This window comes from Trachymyrmex septentrionalis, unplaced genomic scaffold (genome assembly GCF_001594115.1).
Source record: "Trachymyrmex septentrionalis isolate Tsep2-gDNA-1 unplaced genomic scaffold, Tsep1.0 scaffold203, whole genome shotgun sequence".
Lineage (NCBI taxonomy): Eukaryota > Metazoa > Arthropoda > Insecta > Hymenoptera > Formicidae > Trachymyrmex > Trachymyrmex septentrionalis.
Window position 1 is genome coordinate 443,759 of NW_017305213.1, and position 19,740 is coordinate 463,498.

General features: G+C 35.9%; 3 protein-coding genes across 3 annotated transcripts in view; 1 reads left to right on the forward strand and 2 right to left on the reverse strand.

The window, feature by feature from the left end:
- Positions 1-2,215, forward strand: part of LOC108747927 (superoxide dismutase [Cu-Zn]-like) — an 8,710-nt gene extending 6,495 nt beyond the window's left edge. The window contains exons 3-4 of the mRNA XM_018485834.1: positions 1-204; positions 1,775-2,215. The exon at positions 1-204 is cut by the window's left edge and continues 6 nt beyond it. Of these exons, the coding sequence (XP_018341336.1) occupies positions 1-204; positions 1,775-2,029 (459 nt within the window). The 3' untranslated portion in view covers positions 2,030-2,215. The remainder of the gene's footprint in view (positions 205-1,774) is intronic.
- Positions 2,216-2,978: 763 nt separating this feature from the next.
- Positions 2,979-5,542, reverse strand: LOC108747925. The gene is made up of 2 exons (XM_018485831.1): positions 5,261-5,542; positions 2,979-3,747 (listed from the first exon to the last, which is right to left on the reverse strand). Exons 1-2 carry the CDS (start codon positions 5,388-5,390, stop codon positions 3,497-3,499), a joined length of 381 nt encoding a protein of 126 aa, XP_018341333.1. The 5' UTR covers positions 5,391-5,542; the 3' UTR covers positions 2,979-3,496.
- A 556-nt stretch (positions 5,543-6,098) lies between these two features.
- On the reverse strand, positions 6,099-8,670 carry LOC108747923 (probable small nuclear ribonucleoprotein Sm D1). Its single transcript, XM_018485830.1, has 4 exons — positions 8,557-8,670; positions 8,288-8,364; positions 6,642-6,839; positions 6,099-6,367 (listed from the first exon to the last, which is right to left on the reverse strand). The coding sequence occupies exons 1-4, from the start codon at positions 8,568-8,570 to the stop codon at positions 6,285-6,287; spliced, it is 372 nt and encodes a 123-aa protein (XP_018341332.1). The 5' UTR covers positions 8,571-8,670; the 3' UTR covers positions 6,099-6,284.
- Positions 8,671-19,740: the final 11,070 nt, after the last annotated feature.

The following is a 19,740-nucleotide window of genomic DNA, read 5'->3' on the forward strand; positions in this document are numbered from 1 at the left end:
GTGGAAATGAAATCTCTCGGTGAAGACGGTTCGCCGGTGGATGGGCCCCGAGGGATGCTGACATTGGAGCAGCATCCCGAAGGGGTCAGGGTCACGGGCACGATCACGGGATTAAATCCGGGCTTGCACGGATTCCATGTACACGAAAAAGGAGATTTGAGGAAAGGTTGCAATTCGGCTGGCCCGCATTTCAATCCGTACATGGTAATAATGCTTTGCAATTCTAAATTATGCACATCTAGGATTTTCATCCGTTTTTTCTTTTCTGCGGACGCTCTCTTTTACTTGTCCTCTTTTTCTAAGGCGTTCGGGAGTGTCCACAGAGATTTTCTAAAGGCGTCTGGAATAATTATGAGCGGTAATTATTCAGACCACCTTTGGAAAATTTTTTCGAATATCCCTGGATATTATTATAAAAAGATGATGTCTGCCGTTTGGGAAAAAAAAAAGAGGATGGATAGGGCAACCTATTCTCATCACAATTAGTTTATGATAAATTAATGAGCATTCCTCCATAAGTATAGAGTTTTATTGGGGGAGCGGGGGGAGGGGGGATCAAATTAGAACGCTAGAGGGAGAGGAGTATAGTAGTATAGTCAAGTAGTATAGACTAGTGGACTTGTTTTGCTTTATATTATTGTTTTTAATTAACTACTAAATTTTTTTTTTAAATTACAAAATCATGTATACGTTCACGCTTTTCTCTTTTGCTGCATAAAAGTATTACATTGGAACAAAAGTTCGTAGCAATACGAATTTCAAGCAGCCGTAACTTCGTTAAAAATGAATGAAATGATTTAAATTAAAAAAAAAGTTTAACATTTTATTTCTGAAAGGTTACTATGTCTTATTTTGAGTTTCTGTGAGTTTAGTAATTTTTACATAAGAAAACTACGAATTGGACAAAATAGAAAATTGTCTTGTCATTTCCGTTACATGTAACGGAAACAAATTCAACAAGCAGATACATTAAAAATATTTAAGTTGTTAATGAAAATGAAGTTATAAGTAATATAAATTTAACATTTACTTACATTTAAATTCCAAATCTACATAAAATTTAATAAAAAATGTACCACACTTTGTAAAATTTTATGAAAAGTACACTAAATTTCATGTACATATATACTTTTCAATTGCAGATACATTAAATTTAATTTAGTGTCGTAAAATTAAATTAAATTTATGTAACTTAAAAGTACAATAAATTTCATGACATTTTTAACAGTGTAATGTGACATGATACAAATGAAGGAACACTACGAACTTTTTCTATATTCAATATAATACAATATACATTTTATGTTACATATTATTCTTGCGTCTCTCTCATATTAGTTGTTCTATAAAAATTATAAATTTATAAATATCACAGAGATTCGCATTAATAAAGCAGATGATAAAATTATGCGAGACTTCTATCGTAGGATCATAAAAAATATATTCAAACTCTTTTTCCAATTATCACTTTTCGCGAAAATCTAAGTTAACTGGACAGCACTTGCATGTAGAAATGAACGTTTTATGTAGCGAGTGATTGATTTTTCTAAATCTCTGAGATTTAAAAGTCGAGGAAGTTAAATTTTCAGATTAATTCCAGGAGAAACTGGATTACCGTTGTTGCATCGAACTCTCCGAATGTAAATGCGACGCGATTAGCACAAATTGATAGCCTCACGCTTCGCGGATTGAGCCGTCGCGATTCCCTCCGCGCGATAATACGCTCCCTCTCTCCATTTTACGTTACGGTAAACGAAGAGTGATTGCGTTTCAGGTGAATCACGGAGCACCGAGTGATCCGTTACGTCACGTCGGCGATCTCGGCAATATTGAGGTCGGAGAGGACGGAGTGGCTCGTATCGACGGCATGGATCACTACTTGAGCCTAGTGGGCGTCCGGGGTGCGATCGGTAGAGCTTTGGTGATCCACGCGAAACCAGACGACCTCGGCCGCGGCGGAACCGAAGAGAGTCTGAAGACCGGATCGTCAGGCGAGCGCGTTGCCTGCGGCGTTATCGGGTTCTTGTAAAAAGATTTCGATGAACAGCGAATTCGGCTATTGCATGCACTAAATACGCACTGAAAACTGCCGTATTTAATTCATTTAAAAAGATACTGCGTAGTATGCAAGATCTTTGGTATACACAAGCAAATTTTGGTGAAGGAACCGTATAATTCCTTGCTAAGGACAAAATATTTGTTCTATCATAATTCAACCAGAATATTGTTATATATTTCTTTATAATTTTGTACATTTTTACTCTATTTTAAATATTGATACTATTACATACTGTTTATTCATTGGTTATGAAAATAGCATTAAAATTAATTAAGCTGATTTTTTAAACTGGATATATATATACGTAAAATAAAATATGATTATCATGTTATTCACATAATATAATTGTTATAATATAATTAATTTTATTCAGTTGAAGTAATTATATGTGTCCCGGAGAGATATATACATACATCTCTCTGTCCTGTATATCTCTCTCGATAGACGTTATAGATAAATTTGTGTACACAACCTGCAGACTGTGCGCACTAGTGCATCCACCCAAATCCGCTAAAAGAGATGTTGCATATCGCAACTTCATTCACTAATTTAATTGCGCCCATTTGTACCGATCAATAAATCACAAATGTATAAATAAAACACTTCTTAAATGCATTTTACACACACCTTTATGTAATCTCTCTAGATTACAAAAATAAGATGAATAATTTTAATAAGAAAGATTGATGACAGGCTAAGCCAATTTTCTTTTCGTTTTAGTTCATGCATCTAATAAACACTAAAATAATAGTAAAATAAAATATATTTATTGTGATAATTATACATTAAATAACAACAATAGTCATGTTGATATAATAGTATTTTATACAAGTATATATGAAAAGACTTTTCTAGAAACATTTTCGATAAATTACGATCGAATGTTTTTCGTCGCAAAAATTTCCACGAAATGGTCTACAAAAATGAAGCTATTTTTTTACATCAATACAATCAACGGTCAATCAGAAATTTAACGAAATTTTAATGCGAAGAATTCATTCAACTCGGAAATTGGACCGAGTTTGTCGTAACAAGATTTTATTGTAATAGCTTTCGCCGTTGATACATTTTTCGGTGAAGTAAATACAACAATATGCAACATATAGCCAGACAAATATACAATCGCATATGAAAAACGCAATCAATGATTCTCGATAAGGAATCTAAACTGCAAAGTTTCCGGATCTTTCAAGTATCGTATGCAGTTTATTTCTACACGCGTATATAATATTATTACAATTAAGACTTAGACGTCCGTATAAGAGAAAGGGAGAAAAAAGTAAAATCACAAGAACGAACGTCGAATATTCTATGGACGAAAATCGTTCGCTTCTTCTGAGAGTTCGCACGTACAAGAGTCCCGAGTGGCTGAGGTACCAAGAACTCTGGACTCCACACAGGGCAGAAGTTCATCGAAACTGCGAAGTGGCGAATCTGTTAGCTCATCGACGTCCTCGTCGACGATGTTCCCGAATGCAGCAGGTATCCAAGGGACTTCGACGAAGCCTCGCGCATCTTTTCCACCGTCGACGGTCCCACGGGCTCGCCCATCTCTTCAAGAGCTTGCAGCACCTTAGTCACTACTTCCGGCGGCGAGGTCCTCCTCGCTCCCGGCGCGTCCGGTCGATGCTGGAGATCGTCCTGGCGCGGTTGCCTTGGCAGCGCGAACGTTTGCGGCTGAAAATGCACTGCAAGGACGTTGAACCGTCCGTTTGAGCACTTCATGTCTCGTCGTAAAGCTACCCCCGGATCCGCAATATCGATCGTTTCCGCCCTAATTTACGCCGCCAAGAACCGAGAGCGAACCAAGATAATAAAATTCAACGATGATTTTTATTATTGCCAAGATTAATCCCGCCCGCGATTTCTCGTTCTCTATTACGATACCAGTAATTCACAAACCGCGATATGTCGGCAGTATATCTTCAACTTAATTTATCTTTTGAGATATACCATAAGATTGCTACAATTATTGCTATCTTATTTTTTTTCAATTGATCAATTTTTTTGATCAATTTTATAGCGAATTCTGTATTTATACTTAGTGCGCACTGGTGCATATTAAAATCATTGATTTAATCAGAGTATAAAAGTAAAATGCAAATATTTTAAATTATGAAAATACATACTTTACCTAATAGTACAATAAAGTTTAGTAAGACTTTCGGTTTAACTTATGGTTTAACTGGTTTTTTTGTATTTATATTAAACACACATTTTTCAATCTGTATACGATGACTTCGATGTGCACCAGTGCGTACTGAGAACATCCAATCGAGAATTTGCTGTTAGTGTGATGCAAAATTCGATTCATATTATATAATATTTTAGAATATAATAAGATTAGATTAATAGGTCAAATATTTTAAATATATCTAATAAAATTAGAATTGATCAATCAGACACTTTATTATATTTTACTCTTCTATTAGCGTCAAAATCTGCAATACGGTTATTAATGTTAGATCTGTATGACCCATTTAATTTGTGTTAAATTATAAAAGCTAATTAATTTTAAGAAACCAAAATGACACAACTCTCGTATTGAGAAGAATGAATGTTAAGTATTTTAATAAAAATAATCCAAATTTGTAAATCTATAAGAAAAATTGAATTTCATATTTCTAATGAACAAATTTATATAAGGTCTCTTTTCTGTGGTTGAATTAGTAGGTATACACTTTTGAAACTTAAAGTAAAACAAGTATTATATATTTGATATTTATTCAAAGCGAGAAAAAAGTTTTAATGCAGAATCTAGTGCAAGAACGAAAAATAGATCTATAATTGAATGGGTCTACTGTAATTGACCCTCCGAAAGGTTAAAAATATTTCAATAATACTATAATTTAAACTTTTAAATTTTTTTCTGTTTGGCTCAAATTCATATATAGCAGCATATTGACTCATCTCAATAGATTCTGTTGTCTTGTAGAAATTCAATAGTAATATTTTTTACGTATATACATTTAGAAGCAAATTTATATAAACAATTTGTATGAATCACGTCAATATAAATTGTATAAATCGCATTAAAAAATTATATGAAAATTTAATGATCACTTTGCGGTCTAATTTTTACTTATACGACAATATAAGAGCTCTTCTCACTGATTAAACTGAATATTTTTAAATAAATGCATTTCTCGTAACAACGGAGATGATTCTCCGCGGCAACAGATGCAATTATCGCTACATTACTAGGAACATCCAAGACGTCGTAATCCGAAATGTCATCTAAATCATCCGCATCGAAGTTACTGCGGCCGCATCTAATGACAAATTGTAAGCAGTTGATGATCAGCCTTTTTGATGACCTCCACATAATCATGTGCGAACATTTTTGGACGGGATCGTCGCGAGTAACGACGTGCGAATTACATTGTCACGAGTCGTGGGGTTTCGTGTAACGTAAATGTTGACAGAAGTGGTTAGACGAATATACGAGTGTACGTTGAAGTTCGTTAACGCGGACATAACAAAAGCGAACTTGATTTGCAAATTTGATACGCAAAATGACATTTAAATCTAAAAACTAATGAAAACTGCTTTTAACCATACTGTTTTATTCAGAAAGTCCTCGACATATTTAAATTACAGAGAAAGTCTTATATCATTCTAGTTATATCGAATAGTAATTTTATGTAGATATATTGATCTAAATCTATTATGTTATATGTACTCTTTGAGTTTTACAATGGTATCGCATGGGTAGTGGGCGCACACACGCTCTGGCGCAAATGAAATAAATGTAATTTGTACTAGCATGATATCCTTGTAATTATAAATTGTAACTCCTTTTAGAAAAATATGTAATACAAATTTAAATTAATATTAGATTATTCAAATTAATAGAATTAACAAATAAGGAGTTTACATTACGTTGAATGAATTATATTACAATGAAAATTATGGCTAATTATATAGCACGCATAGATGTAATTATAATGTCGAAAATCAATTTTACAAATTTTCTATATTTGTTTGCAAGCATATCGAGATAATAAAATTGAATACAAGATTAAAATATTGAAATACTTGTATGCTCTACATTTAAATCTGTTAGAAATGGATGTCCACGTCATCTTGAAATTTATTATCAGGGCTATATCAAGAAAACAGCTTTGCATAGATTAATTTTTATAAAATTAGCAGAATGATTCTTTTCACAAAGATAGAAAAATGTGTATGTTAAAAATATATGTAAAGAATATGTTGAATGTCACTATCGCCTGCCTCTCCCTCTACCTCGTCCACCCCTGCCACCTCTACCGCCCCTGGCGCCGCGTCCTCTACCACGGGCAGCACCTATAAACAAATAGTATAATTAATATAAAGAAAACTTTATTATATAATTGTAATGATTGCAAAGAAGTATAAAAAAGAAAATATCTCTTATCCAGTTAAAGTTAATAGTATAAATATAGAATTAATACTTGTTGAATTAACCCTTTCAGCACTGAATACTTTTAACAAATGGATTGTGAAATATTTTACTATCTGTAGCTTGCTTCAACATTAGATATTTCTATTTATTATTTAAACTAGACACATAAATATATGCCTAGACACATAAACATACCTCTCGCAGCTTCCTTCTTCTTAGCTTTAGCCTTTGGTGTATCATCAATTAGTAATGTTTCTAATGGCAATGAATCAGGCAAAATGTAGTATCTTATATTGTTTCCTCGTAAACTAAGGGTTTCCAGTTGTATTGGTTCACGATTCTTTATTGTCATTTTTACTGTTTTTAGATGTGTGTTCATGGCGACATCAACACCTACAGCAAAATAACTTATCAATAATAAATGACATTAGATCACATATAAATACCAGTGCTGGAATTTAGTTGCACATTTTATTCAATTTTTAGCTTAATTTCTCTCTTATTTCACCAATCTGCGCAGTCTAATGCCGATGAGCAGAAACCAAGCTAAAAATCAACAGAAATATATAACTAAATCCCTTTTCTGAAATATAATTAATAACAACTTCGATTGGATGCACTAATGCGCACTGACATATATTAAAGCTGTTATATATTGATTTAATTTGAATGTAAAAGTGAAATGCAATTATTTTAAATTAGAAAATATATACTTTATCTAAAAGTACAATAAAATGTATTCATAATTTCATGGTTTTTGTATTCATATTAAACACACATCTTTATATTTAATTTGTATATAATGACTTTAGTACACCAATGCATCCACTCACATTTACTATAAGAAATGAAAAGGTTTAAAATAATTTATAATTAATAATAATACACACAGGGAATGTAAATAATTAGTTACTTGTTACACCGTTCCTTATTTTTACTTCATTATAATAACAATGACAGTGACATTATTTTTTTATTATTCCTACTGAAAAGAATCATATCACAAAGTCACCATAACAAATCATCATAACAAAATCATATAATTAAGATAAGTAAATCACATAATGGATGGTTCCAAATCAGTACATGATTTTTTAAAATTATAATTTGAAAAACGACATATTAAAAATAATTTCATCCATCATGTGATTTTATAGTTATTAAATTTTAAAGAATTAAATGATGGAAATAGAAAAAAAGGACATATGTGATTTTCCAAATTATCTTATTTAAAAAATTACATACTAATTTGGAACAATCCATTACATAATTTACTTGTCTTAATTACATGATTTTATAATATAATTGTGTAACATGGTTTTTTTTCAGTAGGACTATAGAATGGTAACATAGGACTTGAAAGGTCATTTGTAACTTCTGAAAAAGTTAGCTGAAAAAGTCTCTCATTATTGAAAAAGTTAACTCAGCATTTGTAACTCCTAACTTTTTATAAGTCGTAATTTGTAACGAGGTAACATTACTTATTACTTATTACAAATTACTTTTTTCAATACATAAACGCATAATGGTGCGAGTTAAATAAAGTAACTTTTCCAAGACTTTAGCATATTCTCAGTGTTTAATTACGTATCATTACAGTCATAAAAATGCAACGTCATTATTAAAGTTATTATAATAAGTAACAGAATAATAACTCTTTTATTCTCTGATAATACATTTTCACAAAAATATATTCTTATTCATCTATACTCAAGAAAATCTTCAAATTTTTAATTACGAATAAATCTGTCATATTGCAAATAATTTTATACATCAACACGGATTTCTAACCTGACGCTACTTGACGCCAAGTCACACAACAAAACATCTCTTTAACGTACCTGTAATTGTGCCGGTGACTTGAGTGCCATTTTTTAATTCTATCGTCACAGTCTCGTGACTGAGTTTCATCAAAAATCTGCAAAAGCAACATTAATCTTTGAAGAAATATCAGTGTTTTCGCGCTAAAATGTTTAAAGTATAGGTTAGGTTGCACGCATCATTTGCAGTTCTCACAGAAATCATATACATACATAATTCATTACATGCACATAAAATTTTTTTTGTTATGTTTCTTTTTATTATATAATTTCTCACGTATTTTACGTACCTTACTAGCTTCATAATGCGGCTAGATCAACTACTTCACAAGCAAAATGATTTATCAACACCGCCGGCGGATTATTGTAGAATATCAGACAGAAATCTGAGAGAGGACATGCCGGCCCAAAACCTGTAATCGCAAAATGTTGTTGCGCACTACTGACCCCTGACAAAATGGATGCAAACTACATAGCTCTGAGGGTAATATGTCCACTTTTCAACTCCAGATGATAAATCGATTCGCTTGGTTCATATATTCGTGCTACTGTAACGTCGTCCGATTTTCCCTTTATATTTTACCTTGTTAATGGTTTTAGGAACGCCGGCTTGAACCCGCGCATTATTTTTAATCTCTATAACTACTTTTATGACTATTTTATTATTGATATTTTATCATTATTGTATTATTTTAATATAAGTACATAATTGCGAATATGCCCAACGACATGTAAATATTTTATTAGTTTTAAATTACTAAGTCTCTTTCATTATATTTTAATTTTGTTACTTACCTTTTATAATTATTATTCCATTATTCTCATTTTCATATTGTTAAATATAAAATATAATTAATATTAAGAAAATCCATGTATCACACTGTGCGAACATCAAGTACCATTACGCCTCAAGAGGAGCTACCGATCGATGCTGGAAGTAAACAGAGCCGCATACCATGATTATCTATCCAAAATATTGAGTCTAACGAAAGGACCGAGGCGTACAAAGAATACGGCTGATGACGACCTGGCAGTTGCTAACTGACTCCCGTGCTGATCGTACGCTTTTATTTTACTGTGTAATCTAAATTTCATTCTCGTATATTCACCGTGTATTTCTCAAGTTTCCCTGCGTTTCGTCTTTTAACAATATATTCACTGCGTTCACTGAGTTCACTGCGTTCACTGACACTGAATCCTCAGTGTTATATGGTTTCTTCATTTTTTTTTTTTGCAGAATACTTAATCCCATTTGACTTAAACCGTCAGATGTTGAATCGGATTCATCTGATTTTGTGCCAGCAATTAATGTGGGTATTCTAATTTATTTTTTTTTTTATTATTATTTTTGTTTTATCCATCTCGATATCCACTTCAATTTTTGAAGGAGATAATTTAGCTCTCTGTAGTTCTTAGTTGGGTTTCGTCCCCTTTCTTGGTAGTTCTTTCGTGTCTCGCGATAGTTCCAGTGAAAACCATTCATCTCAACCAGTTACCGCGCTCCGGGCGTCCCCCGGTAAAGTCCGTGCAGCAGATTGAACGGAAAACAAAGTGGAGCACTGTAAGTTCTAAATCAGGACGTTACACTACATTCACAAATTGTATATCAGAAATATTCATATCTGCAATCTTCCATGCGCGTAATGTTTATTTCGCTTAAAAGTATTAAGGTTATATAATATTTTTACAAATATGTTAATATTTATATTTTAAATAAGCTATATACATATCAATTAAGTTGTATTTCAAGCATTTATTGTTATTAAACACATTTTTATAGTTTATTTACTTTATTTGTTATTTACTATTTTCTTACAATACTAAAATTTGAAAAGCATATAATGATAAAATTAATCTAAACTTTTTTTATATAAGTACTTTGAGTATTTAAAATGCAATTATAAGTTTCATTGCGACGCAAAAATTAGGTGTTTAATAAAATAAGAAAACAATATATTCTGTTAACAATAACATAAATTAAAAGAAGAGCTAATGAGCCAAGCTGGTTAATTATATGTATGCTTGTATTATAAATTTTTATACACAAAAATTTAAACAATGTCAATATAACAAAATAATGCAATTTCTGCATCTGAAACGTTGCTTTATCGAGTGATATAAATGCCAATTAAAAAAAAAATAGAATATATATGCATTTGAGCTAAAAATATAATAATTATATAAAATATAATTATTTTTCTTCTATAACTGTTGTGCAATGATTATAATGAAAGTACAGTCATATTTTTAACTAAAATTTATATACAATATATTCTATTTTTTTAATAAAATTGGCAATTATACCATTCGATAGAGGAAAGTTTTAGTATTAGAAATCTGTATCTCTAATTGCGCTACGATGATTTGTAACGCAGTTTGAGAGTCGGACTGTTCCTTTTTACTTAACCCACGAATAATTCAGAACAAAAAATTGTAGAGACACTTTTTAAAAATGAATTTTTAAGGATAACTTTGAGCTTTCATGGCAGATAGTCGAAAACTTCGCAATAAATATATTCTGTATATAATTTTGAGTTAACAAAATTTGAAATTAATTTTCTAAACAACTTAATATTATTTAACAGACAATTAATTGCGGAAACATATTATATAAGTGCAGCGGAAAAAAGAAAAAAATGTTATATGAAGTTTCGTTAGAAATGCTTTAAAAGCAGGACTCGATAAAATAACTGATACGACTTATATTATTTATTACTGATATTTATTTAAAATAAAGATATAAAGTTTCAGAAACTTATTTAAAATATACAATCGTAGTCGATAAAATCACTAATACGACTTATTTAAAATAAAAAATATAAAATAGGTTCCAAAAACTTATTTAAAATATTAAATATTAAGAAATATGTTACAAGAAATTATTTAAAATATAAAATAAGAAATAGGGTCCAAAAATGCATTTATTTATTTAAAATATAGAATAACTTTTATTTAAAATATAAAAATAACTTACGGGCCAATACGGGCTGTAAATCGCTATAATTGTAAATACATTAATAACATCACATACAGACTCACCATAACAGAACCACAAAATAATGATACGGATTTTACACCTTCAAAAATCAATAAAATTTCCATAAATGATGATAACACAAAAAATTTTAGTACTGTACATCACATTAATGTCAGGCCAGATAATTTTCTTTTGAATTACAAATTTGATAAATCGAATAATGACTGGCTAATTAATCTGATTGACTAAAAAATTCCGGACAAAGTAAAATATATCTTATAGCTAGGACAACGCTTCAATTTGCCTAACATTGTTACAAATAAAGAAAAAATTACTGGTGAATTCATAAAACATATTGAAAATAACATTTTCAAATTAGACGAACGAACAAAAAACTTAATTAGGAAGGACATAATACCGGTCCTTAATAGGATAAATTATAGCTTGCCGAATAGACTAATCGATTCGATAATAAAACAAGGACTGAGGGAACTCAAGGTGTTTCTGAAAAATAATCCAAGTCTTTTAATTACTAAAGCGTACAAAGGCAACACTACTGTAATCATGACCTCTCAAAACTACTTAAAAAAAATGTATGACATTCTCTCTGATAATGACACTTATAGATTGATAGACAAAGACCCTACTAAAAAACTGACTACAGAAATACGAACGCTGTTAACAGGTTGGAAAACGGGGGGGATTTGTTGATCAATGTACATATAAAAAATTGTATATTTCTGATGGTGATTTACCTAGATCCTATGGGATCCTTCCTAAAATATATAAGAAAGGCATTCCGCTTAGAATTATTATAAGTTATATTAATAGTCCCTTTTACAATTTAGCAAGTTTCTTGAAAAAAATTATTAAAAAAAGTTTGAACAACAAAGAAAACTTCGGATACATAAAAAACAGTTACGAGTTAGTCAAAAAAATAAATGGTCTACCTTTGCCTGATGATTACCGAATAGTTTCACTGTACATCTCGTCGATGTACTCCAACATCCCGAACGAATTAGCTTTAAGGAGTGTTTTAAGCAGATGGAACTTGATTGAGAAGAATACTTCTATTCCCTTTCAAGAATTTAAAAGAACCATTTCCATCATCTTAAATTCCACCTTTTTTAAGTTCAATGAAGAATTTTACGAACAAATTTTCGGGTTGCCCATGGGATCACCTCTATCACCAATTTTAGTAGACTTGGTAATTCAAGACTTGGAACATAATATTTTCGATACACTCATTACGCACATACTTGTGTATTATCGGTATGTGGGTATCTTGCTGGCAGCTCCTACTAATCAGATTACTAACATCTTGGATTCCTTCAATGCTTACCACGAACGCATAAAATTTACTGTTGATTATGGCGTTGAATTTGGCATTAGTTTTTTGGATGTAAACTTTTGTACGACAAAGGCAGTATTATTTTCGACTTGTACACGAAGCCTACTAACTCGGGGAGATACCACAATTTTTTCTCAAATCACCCTACCTTACACAAAAAAGGTGTGGTGATGGATTGTTTGACAAGATTCTATTCCTATCCCATCCAAAATTCCATCACACTAACATCGATTCCTTAATCAATACTCTCCTCCGCAACGGTTATCCTCTACAATTTTTATTTAAAACGATAAAAAATAGAATAAAAACGCTTTCCAGAAAAAAGAATTTCAATACCATTGTTGCCGAGATCGCGATTCACACCAAGTCGATACATCGATATCGATCCTCTGTACTACGATCTCGATCCTTTTTGTACTGCTGCACATTACTTACTTCTGTACAACATGTATCTAAGATCACACGCTTTTCACTAAACCATGCTTTTACCCACCAAGTTTGACTCACTTTATTCGGTCCTACCTCCGTATATCCACACGGCATCGACAGGTTATGGGCCCAGTCGCGCCCGGGAAAACGATATACGGGCGAAAATACGAAGAAAGAGCCGAAGTGAATCGGTTTCGGCCTCTCACGCGGACGATAAGTTAGAGTGATTTGGAAGAATGAGTGCGGCCGGCTTAACGCGCATCGAAGCGCTCGGCAAGGACAATTACGACACGTGGAAGCTGCAAATGCAGGCGGTGCTGATCAAGAATGACGCGTGGGCGTACGTGAACGGCTTTTTCGCACACCCGACACATGTGGCCGGAGACGCAGCATCGGCAAGCGCCACGAAACAATGGAAAGTCAACGACAGTAAGGCCAAGTCATTATACTTTCCATCAGTCCCAGCGAGCTGAAGCAGATCAAAGGATGCGAGACCTCGAGGGACGTCTGGCTAAAGCTCGAAAGCATATACCAGTCCAAGGGACCCGCCCGGAAAGCCACGCTGTTGAAACAACTAATGCTGCAGCGCATGAAAAATGGCGACGACGTACGCGACCACGTGCGCCATTTCTTCGACGCCATCGACAAGCTTGGTGAGATGGAGGTCGACATTCATCCCGACCTGCTATCTATCATGCTGCTCTACAGCCTACCCTCCAGCTATGAGAACTTCCGATGCGCGATAGAATCCCGCGACGAGCTACCGTCACCGGAAACGCTACGCGTAAAGATCGTCGAGGAAAGTGACGCAGCTCGAGCCCCCGTGCAGAACGCGCTGTACGCCAACAAAGGCGGAAAGAAGGCGCGGAAGCCGAGACGACCCACCACCAGGAAGGAAGTCACCGCTGCGGGCGGCGAGTTCAAGTTCCGCTGCCACAGATGCGGCACCGTGGGACACAAGGCGGCCGAATGCACGAAGGACATCAAGAGGGAAAACGACTCGCGCGAGAAAGCGAAGAAGAGCGAGGCGACGAGTTTACGCGCGTTGGTATGCCCGAGCGCAAGGGAGTGCGCGCTGCGCGCCGACCACGCACGATAGTGCCTAGACAGCGGCGCCACCTCTCACCTAAGTAACTCGGCCCTCGACTTCGACAAGATCCAAGGCGAAAAAGGTATCGAACTGAATTTGGCAAACGGCAGCTCAACGAGCATACGCGCGAGAGGCGAAGTATTCCTAAGCGCCAACGTCCTAGGTAAGGTCAAAGATTTTTGTTTGATTGACGCCCTACATGTTCCTGATCTGCGCACTAACCTCCTGTCGGTCGGAAAGATCACTGACAAAGGGTACAAGGTCATTTTCAACAGGGACACGGCCACCGTTTGTGACAGCCAAGACGTCGTCAAGCTGGTCGCCGATCGTGTGAACGGATTGTACTACGTCCTCGACGCAATGAGTCGTTCAAGCAATGGAGTGGGGGAAGCAGCATGCCATTCCACGGATGTCGAATCTCTCGAAACATGGCACCGACGACTGGGTCATCTGAATGAGGGATACTTATTGGAGGCTGTAAGGGATCAATCGATGCTCGGCATCAAACTCTCGACGCCCAAGGGAAAGTTGGCATGCAGCACCTGCATGAGAGCCAAGATGACGAGACCCCCTTTCGTCAAAAACAATGACCGCGTCACGCAAATACTGGAGATCGTGCATTCCGACGTATGCGGCCCTATGCGTATCGAATCGCACGGACGAGCGAAGTACCTTCATTGACGACCATTCCAAGTGGTGCGAGGTACGTTTCTTGAGGTCCAAGGGGAAGATCACCGACGTTTTTAAGGAGTATAAAGCTCGGATGGAGAATCTGAAGGACAGGAAGATCAAATACCTCCAATCGGACAACGGGAAGGAGTACAAGAATTTCGCTTTCGACATCTTCCTCGCTGAGCATGGGATCGCGAGAAGGCTATCGATACCCTATCATCCGGAGCAGAACGGTACTGTCGAACGGAAGAACAGAACCCTGCTGGACACAGCGAGGTGCTTGCTATTACAGTCGAAACTTCCCGGATCGTTTTGGGCCGAAGCAGTCTCGACGGCAAATTACATAAGGAATAGAACTCCCAGTTCCAGCCTCGGGGGCAAGACCCCCTTCAAGATGTGGACGGGAAGAAAACCGGACGTTCACGAAACGTTTCGCGAATTTGGTTGCAGGGCATTCTGCTTAGACGGAACCCGGCAAAGGGAAGTTCGAACCTCGGAGCAAACCGGCAATATTTCTAGGGTACTCCGAATCTTCGAAAAGCTACAGGATGTGATCTGTCGAGGAGAAAAAGGTCATCCTATTGCGCGGGGTGACCTTTGCAGGCGCTCCTGAGGGTGCGCCGACCGCGCCAGAAAGCATCTTCCCGAGGGAACCTCACCCGGAAGCTGAGACAGCAGAGCTTCCTTCCGAGATTAGGATGATTGAGGTCGACACGCCGCTAAATGTCGACGCAATTAACCACGTGCCCGGCGGATCCGAAGACGGAGCGACCAGCCACGATTCCAACGGCGACGAAGAGGCGCCTCGACCTCAGCGGGGAAGGGGCCCTGGGAGGCCTCGCATCATTCGTACGGGACAGCGAGGACGCCCCCGCCGCCAGCATCAGCCGTCTCGAGAGAATGCAGAATTCGATGGACCGGATCTAGTGAATCTGGCCGAAGTACCGCTCAGGTCCGCCATGCACAGCAACGATGCAGAACATTGGCTAAAGGCCATAGTTTCGGAGGTCGAGTCCATCCTTCAGCATGACACATGGAAGTTGGTCGACCGTCCCAAGGACAAAGAAGTCATCGGGAGCCGCTTCGTGCTTCGAAACAAGTACCACTCCGACGGAACCCTGGAGAGAAGAAAAGCTCGCCTCGTGGCGAGGGGTTTCGCACAGCGCCCCGGCTTTCACTTCAATGAGACTTTTGCACCGGTAGCGCGCATGAGCTCAATTCGCTTGCTGACGTCATTGAGTGCTCGACGCAGCATGCACATCCGCCACTTGGATATAGCTTCAGCTTACCTGAACGGAGACATCGACGAGGAGCTGTTCATGGAGCCCCCGCAGTTGCTGGAAGACGCTCTGAGAATCATATCAACTGGTCCAGCGGCAAGGCCGTGAGAGAAAGGGCGGCCTCAATGCTCAGAGAGCTACAGACCGGAGACAAGGTATGTCTACTCAAAAAGGCCTTGTACGGTCTTCGACAAGCCGGTAGGAGCTGGCATCGAACACTTGACGCGTCTCTACGAAGGTGCGAAGCAAACGAACACCGACCCATGCGTGTACACCATGGATGGGCGAAACGGACTCTCGTACATTCTGGTCTACGTCGATGACATCTTGTTTTTCTCAAACGAACCGGATGGATCCGAGAAATTCAAATCGGAGTTGAGTCGCGACTTCGAGGTAAAGGACCTTGGGGACATCAAGTATTGCCTGGGGATGGAATTTTCCCGGAAAGAGGGTAGTATCATCATAAACCAACGAGGATACATCAGAGATATAATGAACAGATTCGGCATGGAGGATTGTAAGACAGTTAGCACGCCCGTGGACATTCATTCGAAGCTGAACAAGCCGAATCGCGAGACGGACGACGAGGTACGTAAACTGCCATATCGCGAACTAATAGGCTCTCTGATGTACCTAGCCGTATGCACCAGACCCGACATCGCCCATACCGTAAGTTATCTCAGCCAATTTAACGAGAACTTCGGCAAGGAACACTGGGCGGCAGGGAAGCGCATCATCAAGTACCTGAAGGGAACCATCGACGTCGTTCAAACCGAACTCGACCATCTTGAACGGATTCGTGGACTCCGACTGGGGAACCTGTCCTGTAGACAGACGCTCATACACGGGGTACATCTTCCTCTTGAACGGAGGGCCCGTTTCCTGGGATTCGAAGAAGCAAAGGACCGTGGCACTTTCTTCGACAGAGGCCGAATATATGGCCCTAAGCGAGGCCACCAAAGAATCGATCTACCTGAACAGTTTTCTAATCGAATTAGGATTTGAAAAGCTGGCGGATGGAGCCCTATTCAACGACAACATCGGAGCAAAGAAGCTTGCCGAAAACGCAACTTTTCACGCGCGGAGCAAGCACATCGACATACGACATCACTTCATCCGGGAGGCTTTGAGGGATCAAAAGATCATTATTCGTCATCTACCCACTGAAGACATGCCTACCGATATGATGTGTTGAAATATAATATACATTTGACTGTATTCAAATTAAAGGAAAACAAAACAATGAGTTTCGCGTAGAATAAGTAACAGCATTAACGTGTGTATGAGGGGAACACATACATGTAAGTCACCACTCGTGTAGTATATGAGTATCACGTGATCGCCATGAGTTGCCGAAACGGCCGACTAAGCGTCTGTAGGTTTTATAAGAGAGTCGTCGCCGACTGCACATGTAGCGCACAGTGATGTAATTGATAAGATTAGTGATAAATTTATTTCATTAAAGTATATTAAATAAAATCATCTCTGCAAAACCTCATTTTTCCCAAGATGATGACAAAAGGGTTATCGAAGGGAAAGCATCAGAAGTGCTCGAGACTCTACGGATTAAGAGAGTTACCCGCGTGTTTCGATTAGACTTTGTGCAAATCGGGGGGGCGTGTTGCCGAGATCGCGATTCACACCAAGTCGATACATCGATATCGATCCTCATCTGTATTACGATCTCGATCCTTTTTGTACTGCTGCACATTACTTACTTCTGTACAACGTGTATCTAAGATCACACGCTTTTCACTAAACCGTGCTTTTACCCACCAAGTTTGACTCACTTTATTCGGTCCTACCTCCGTATATCCACACGGCATCGACAACCATAAATGAACATAATATTAACTCTAATATTGAGTGAACTCTTCTGAACAGAAAAAATATTTCACTATCCCGTATTTAAATAAAACGTCTGAGAAATTCAACATAGTCCTTAAAAAATTTCAATTTGATTTGGTATACAAACCGATGAATAACTTAAACAGGTTCATTAAAACTGGAAAAGACAAAATAAAAAAATACGAACTTTCGAACGTCGTATACCAAATCAATTGCAAGGACTGTAATTACTCGTATGTTGGACAGACAAAAAGGAAATTAAAGACGCGGTTAAATGACATTAAAAAACCTGTCAATTCCCTCTTGATCATCTCGAATTATAGAATTGAAACGGATCACGCAATAGACTGGGTTAATACTAAAATATTAGATTCTGAACGCTCGCACTATAAAAGATTGGTATATGAAATGATTTACATAAAAACACAAAAAAATGGATTAAATAAACAGAGCGATACTGAAAAGTTTCCGGATCTTTACCTCCCTCACCTTGAAAAAGAATTTTAGCCCCATTCTAAAATTCTTCCACTTCCTTTTCCTTCTTCTTATCTTCCCCCTTCTTTCTCCTTCGTTCCTACTATAAATAGACCAACACTTTCGGATATTGAGCATTGTGGAAGTCAAAATTAATTTTTCAAAAAAATATCACAGTGTTCGGTTGTCTGGAGGAGTCCCCGCGCCACAGGATACACGTGAGTTTATCAAATTCATACTAAAGGTTTAGAAAAAGGTCTTTAAATAGCTTTCGTTTGTAAATTCAAACTTTAACATATTTTTTAAATTAATGACTTTTTATATGATAATAATTAACTCACTTATTAAATTAATTTTTGTTTTACAATAGAACTCAGTACTTGTGTGTCTCTTTGCGTGCGGCTCGTCTGCATTTAATTGAAATATTACTTATATTAAAGATAAGAAATAATAAAACCTTTGACAACTGAAAGAATTTTTTCTATTCATGTAATTTGATGACTATTATTGCTAATTACATCGATTGCGAACAATTCCGTATAATAAGGAAATAAAAAAATGCGTACAGGCTATCGGTAGAATTATCGGCGAATGTTGTATCTGATTTAATTTTAATGTTTCAAATTTATCTTGAATCACTTAGATCGATTGCGAACAATTCCGTATATTAAGAAAATATAAAATTTGTACTATCTATCATTACTGTTATTAGTCAAATTAGGTTATTAGTTTAATTTTTAACGTATTATTGTACTGAAGAGCGTCAAATCTTGACCGAAACGTCTACCTATTGTTATGAATTATGTTTTAATAATAATATATAACTTATTTACATCCTTAGTCGTGGCTGTATTCTCTTTATTATTTAACCTTTGTAAATTTCTTAGTCACTTTCTAATAATTTAAAATTTAAAAATAACTTGTCTTTTATTTTAAATAGGTTTTTGAAGGCTATTTCTTACTTTAAATAAACAATAGATTTCGGAAATTTACTTAAAATATAAAGTAAGAAATATGTATTTTTAATAAACGTTTCAAATAATATTTAAATAAAAAATATTTTAATGATTTATTTTGTATATTTGAATATACGAATATACATTTCTAAATATAACGTTTCAGTTTTTTTTTATAGCTACAGCCTACAATTGATACTTAATAGTATTAACTCTTCATGAACCAGATGGAAAATCAACATGGACTTATTTTAAATATAATATTAATACTAAATAACTTTAATTTTTTTTAATTAAAATATATATTTTAAATAAATTTATTTGAAATAAGACCATTTAAAAGTTACAAACAGTTGTAATGGAACATGAAATAGAAAACAATAGATTTTACGTTGCG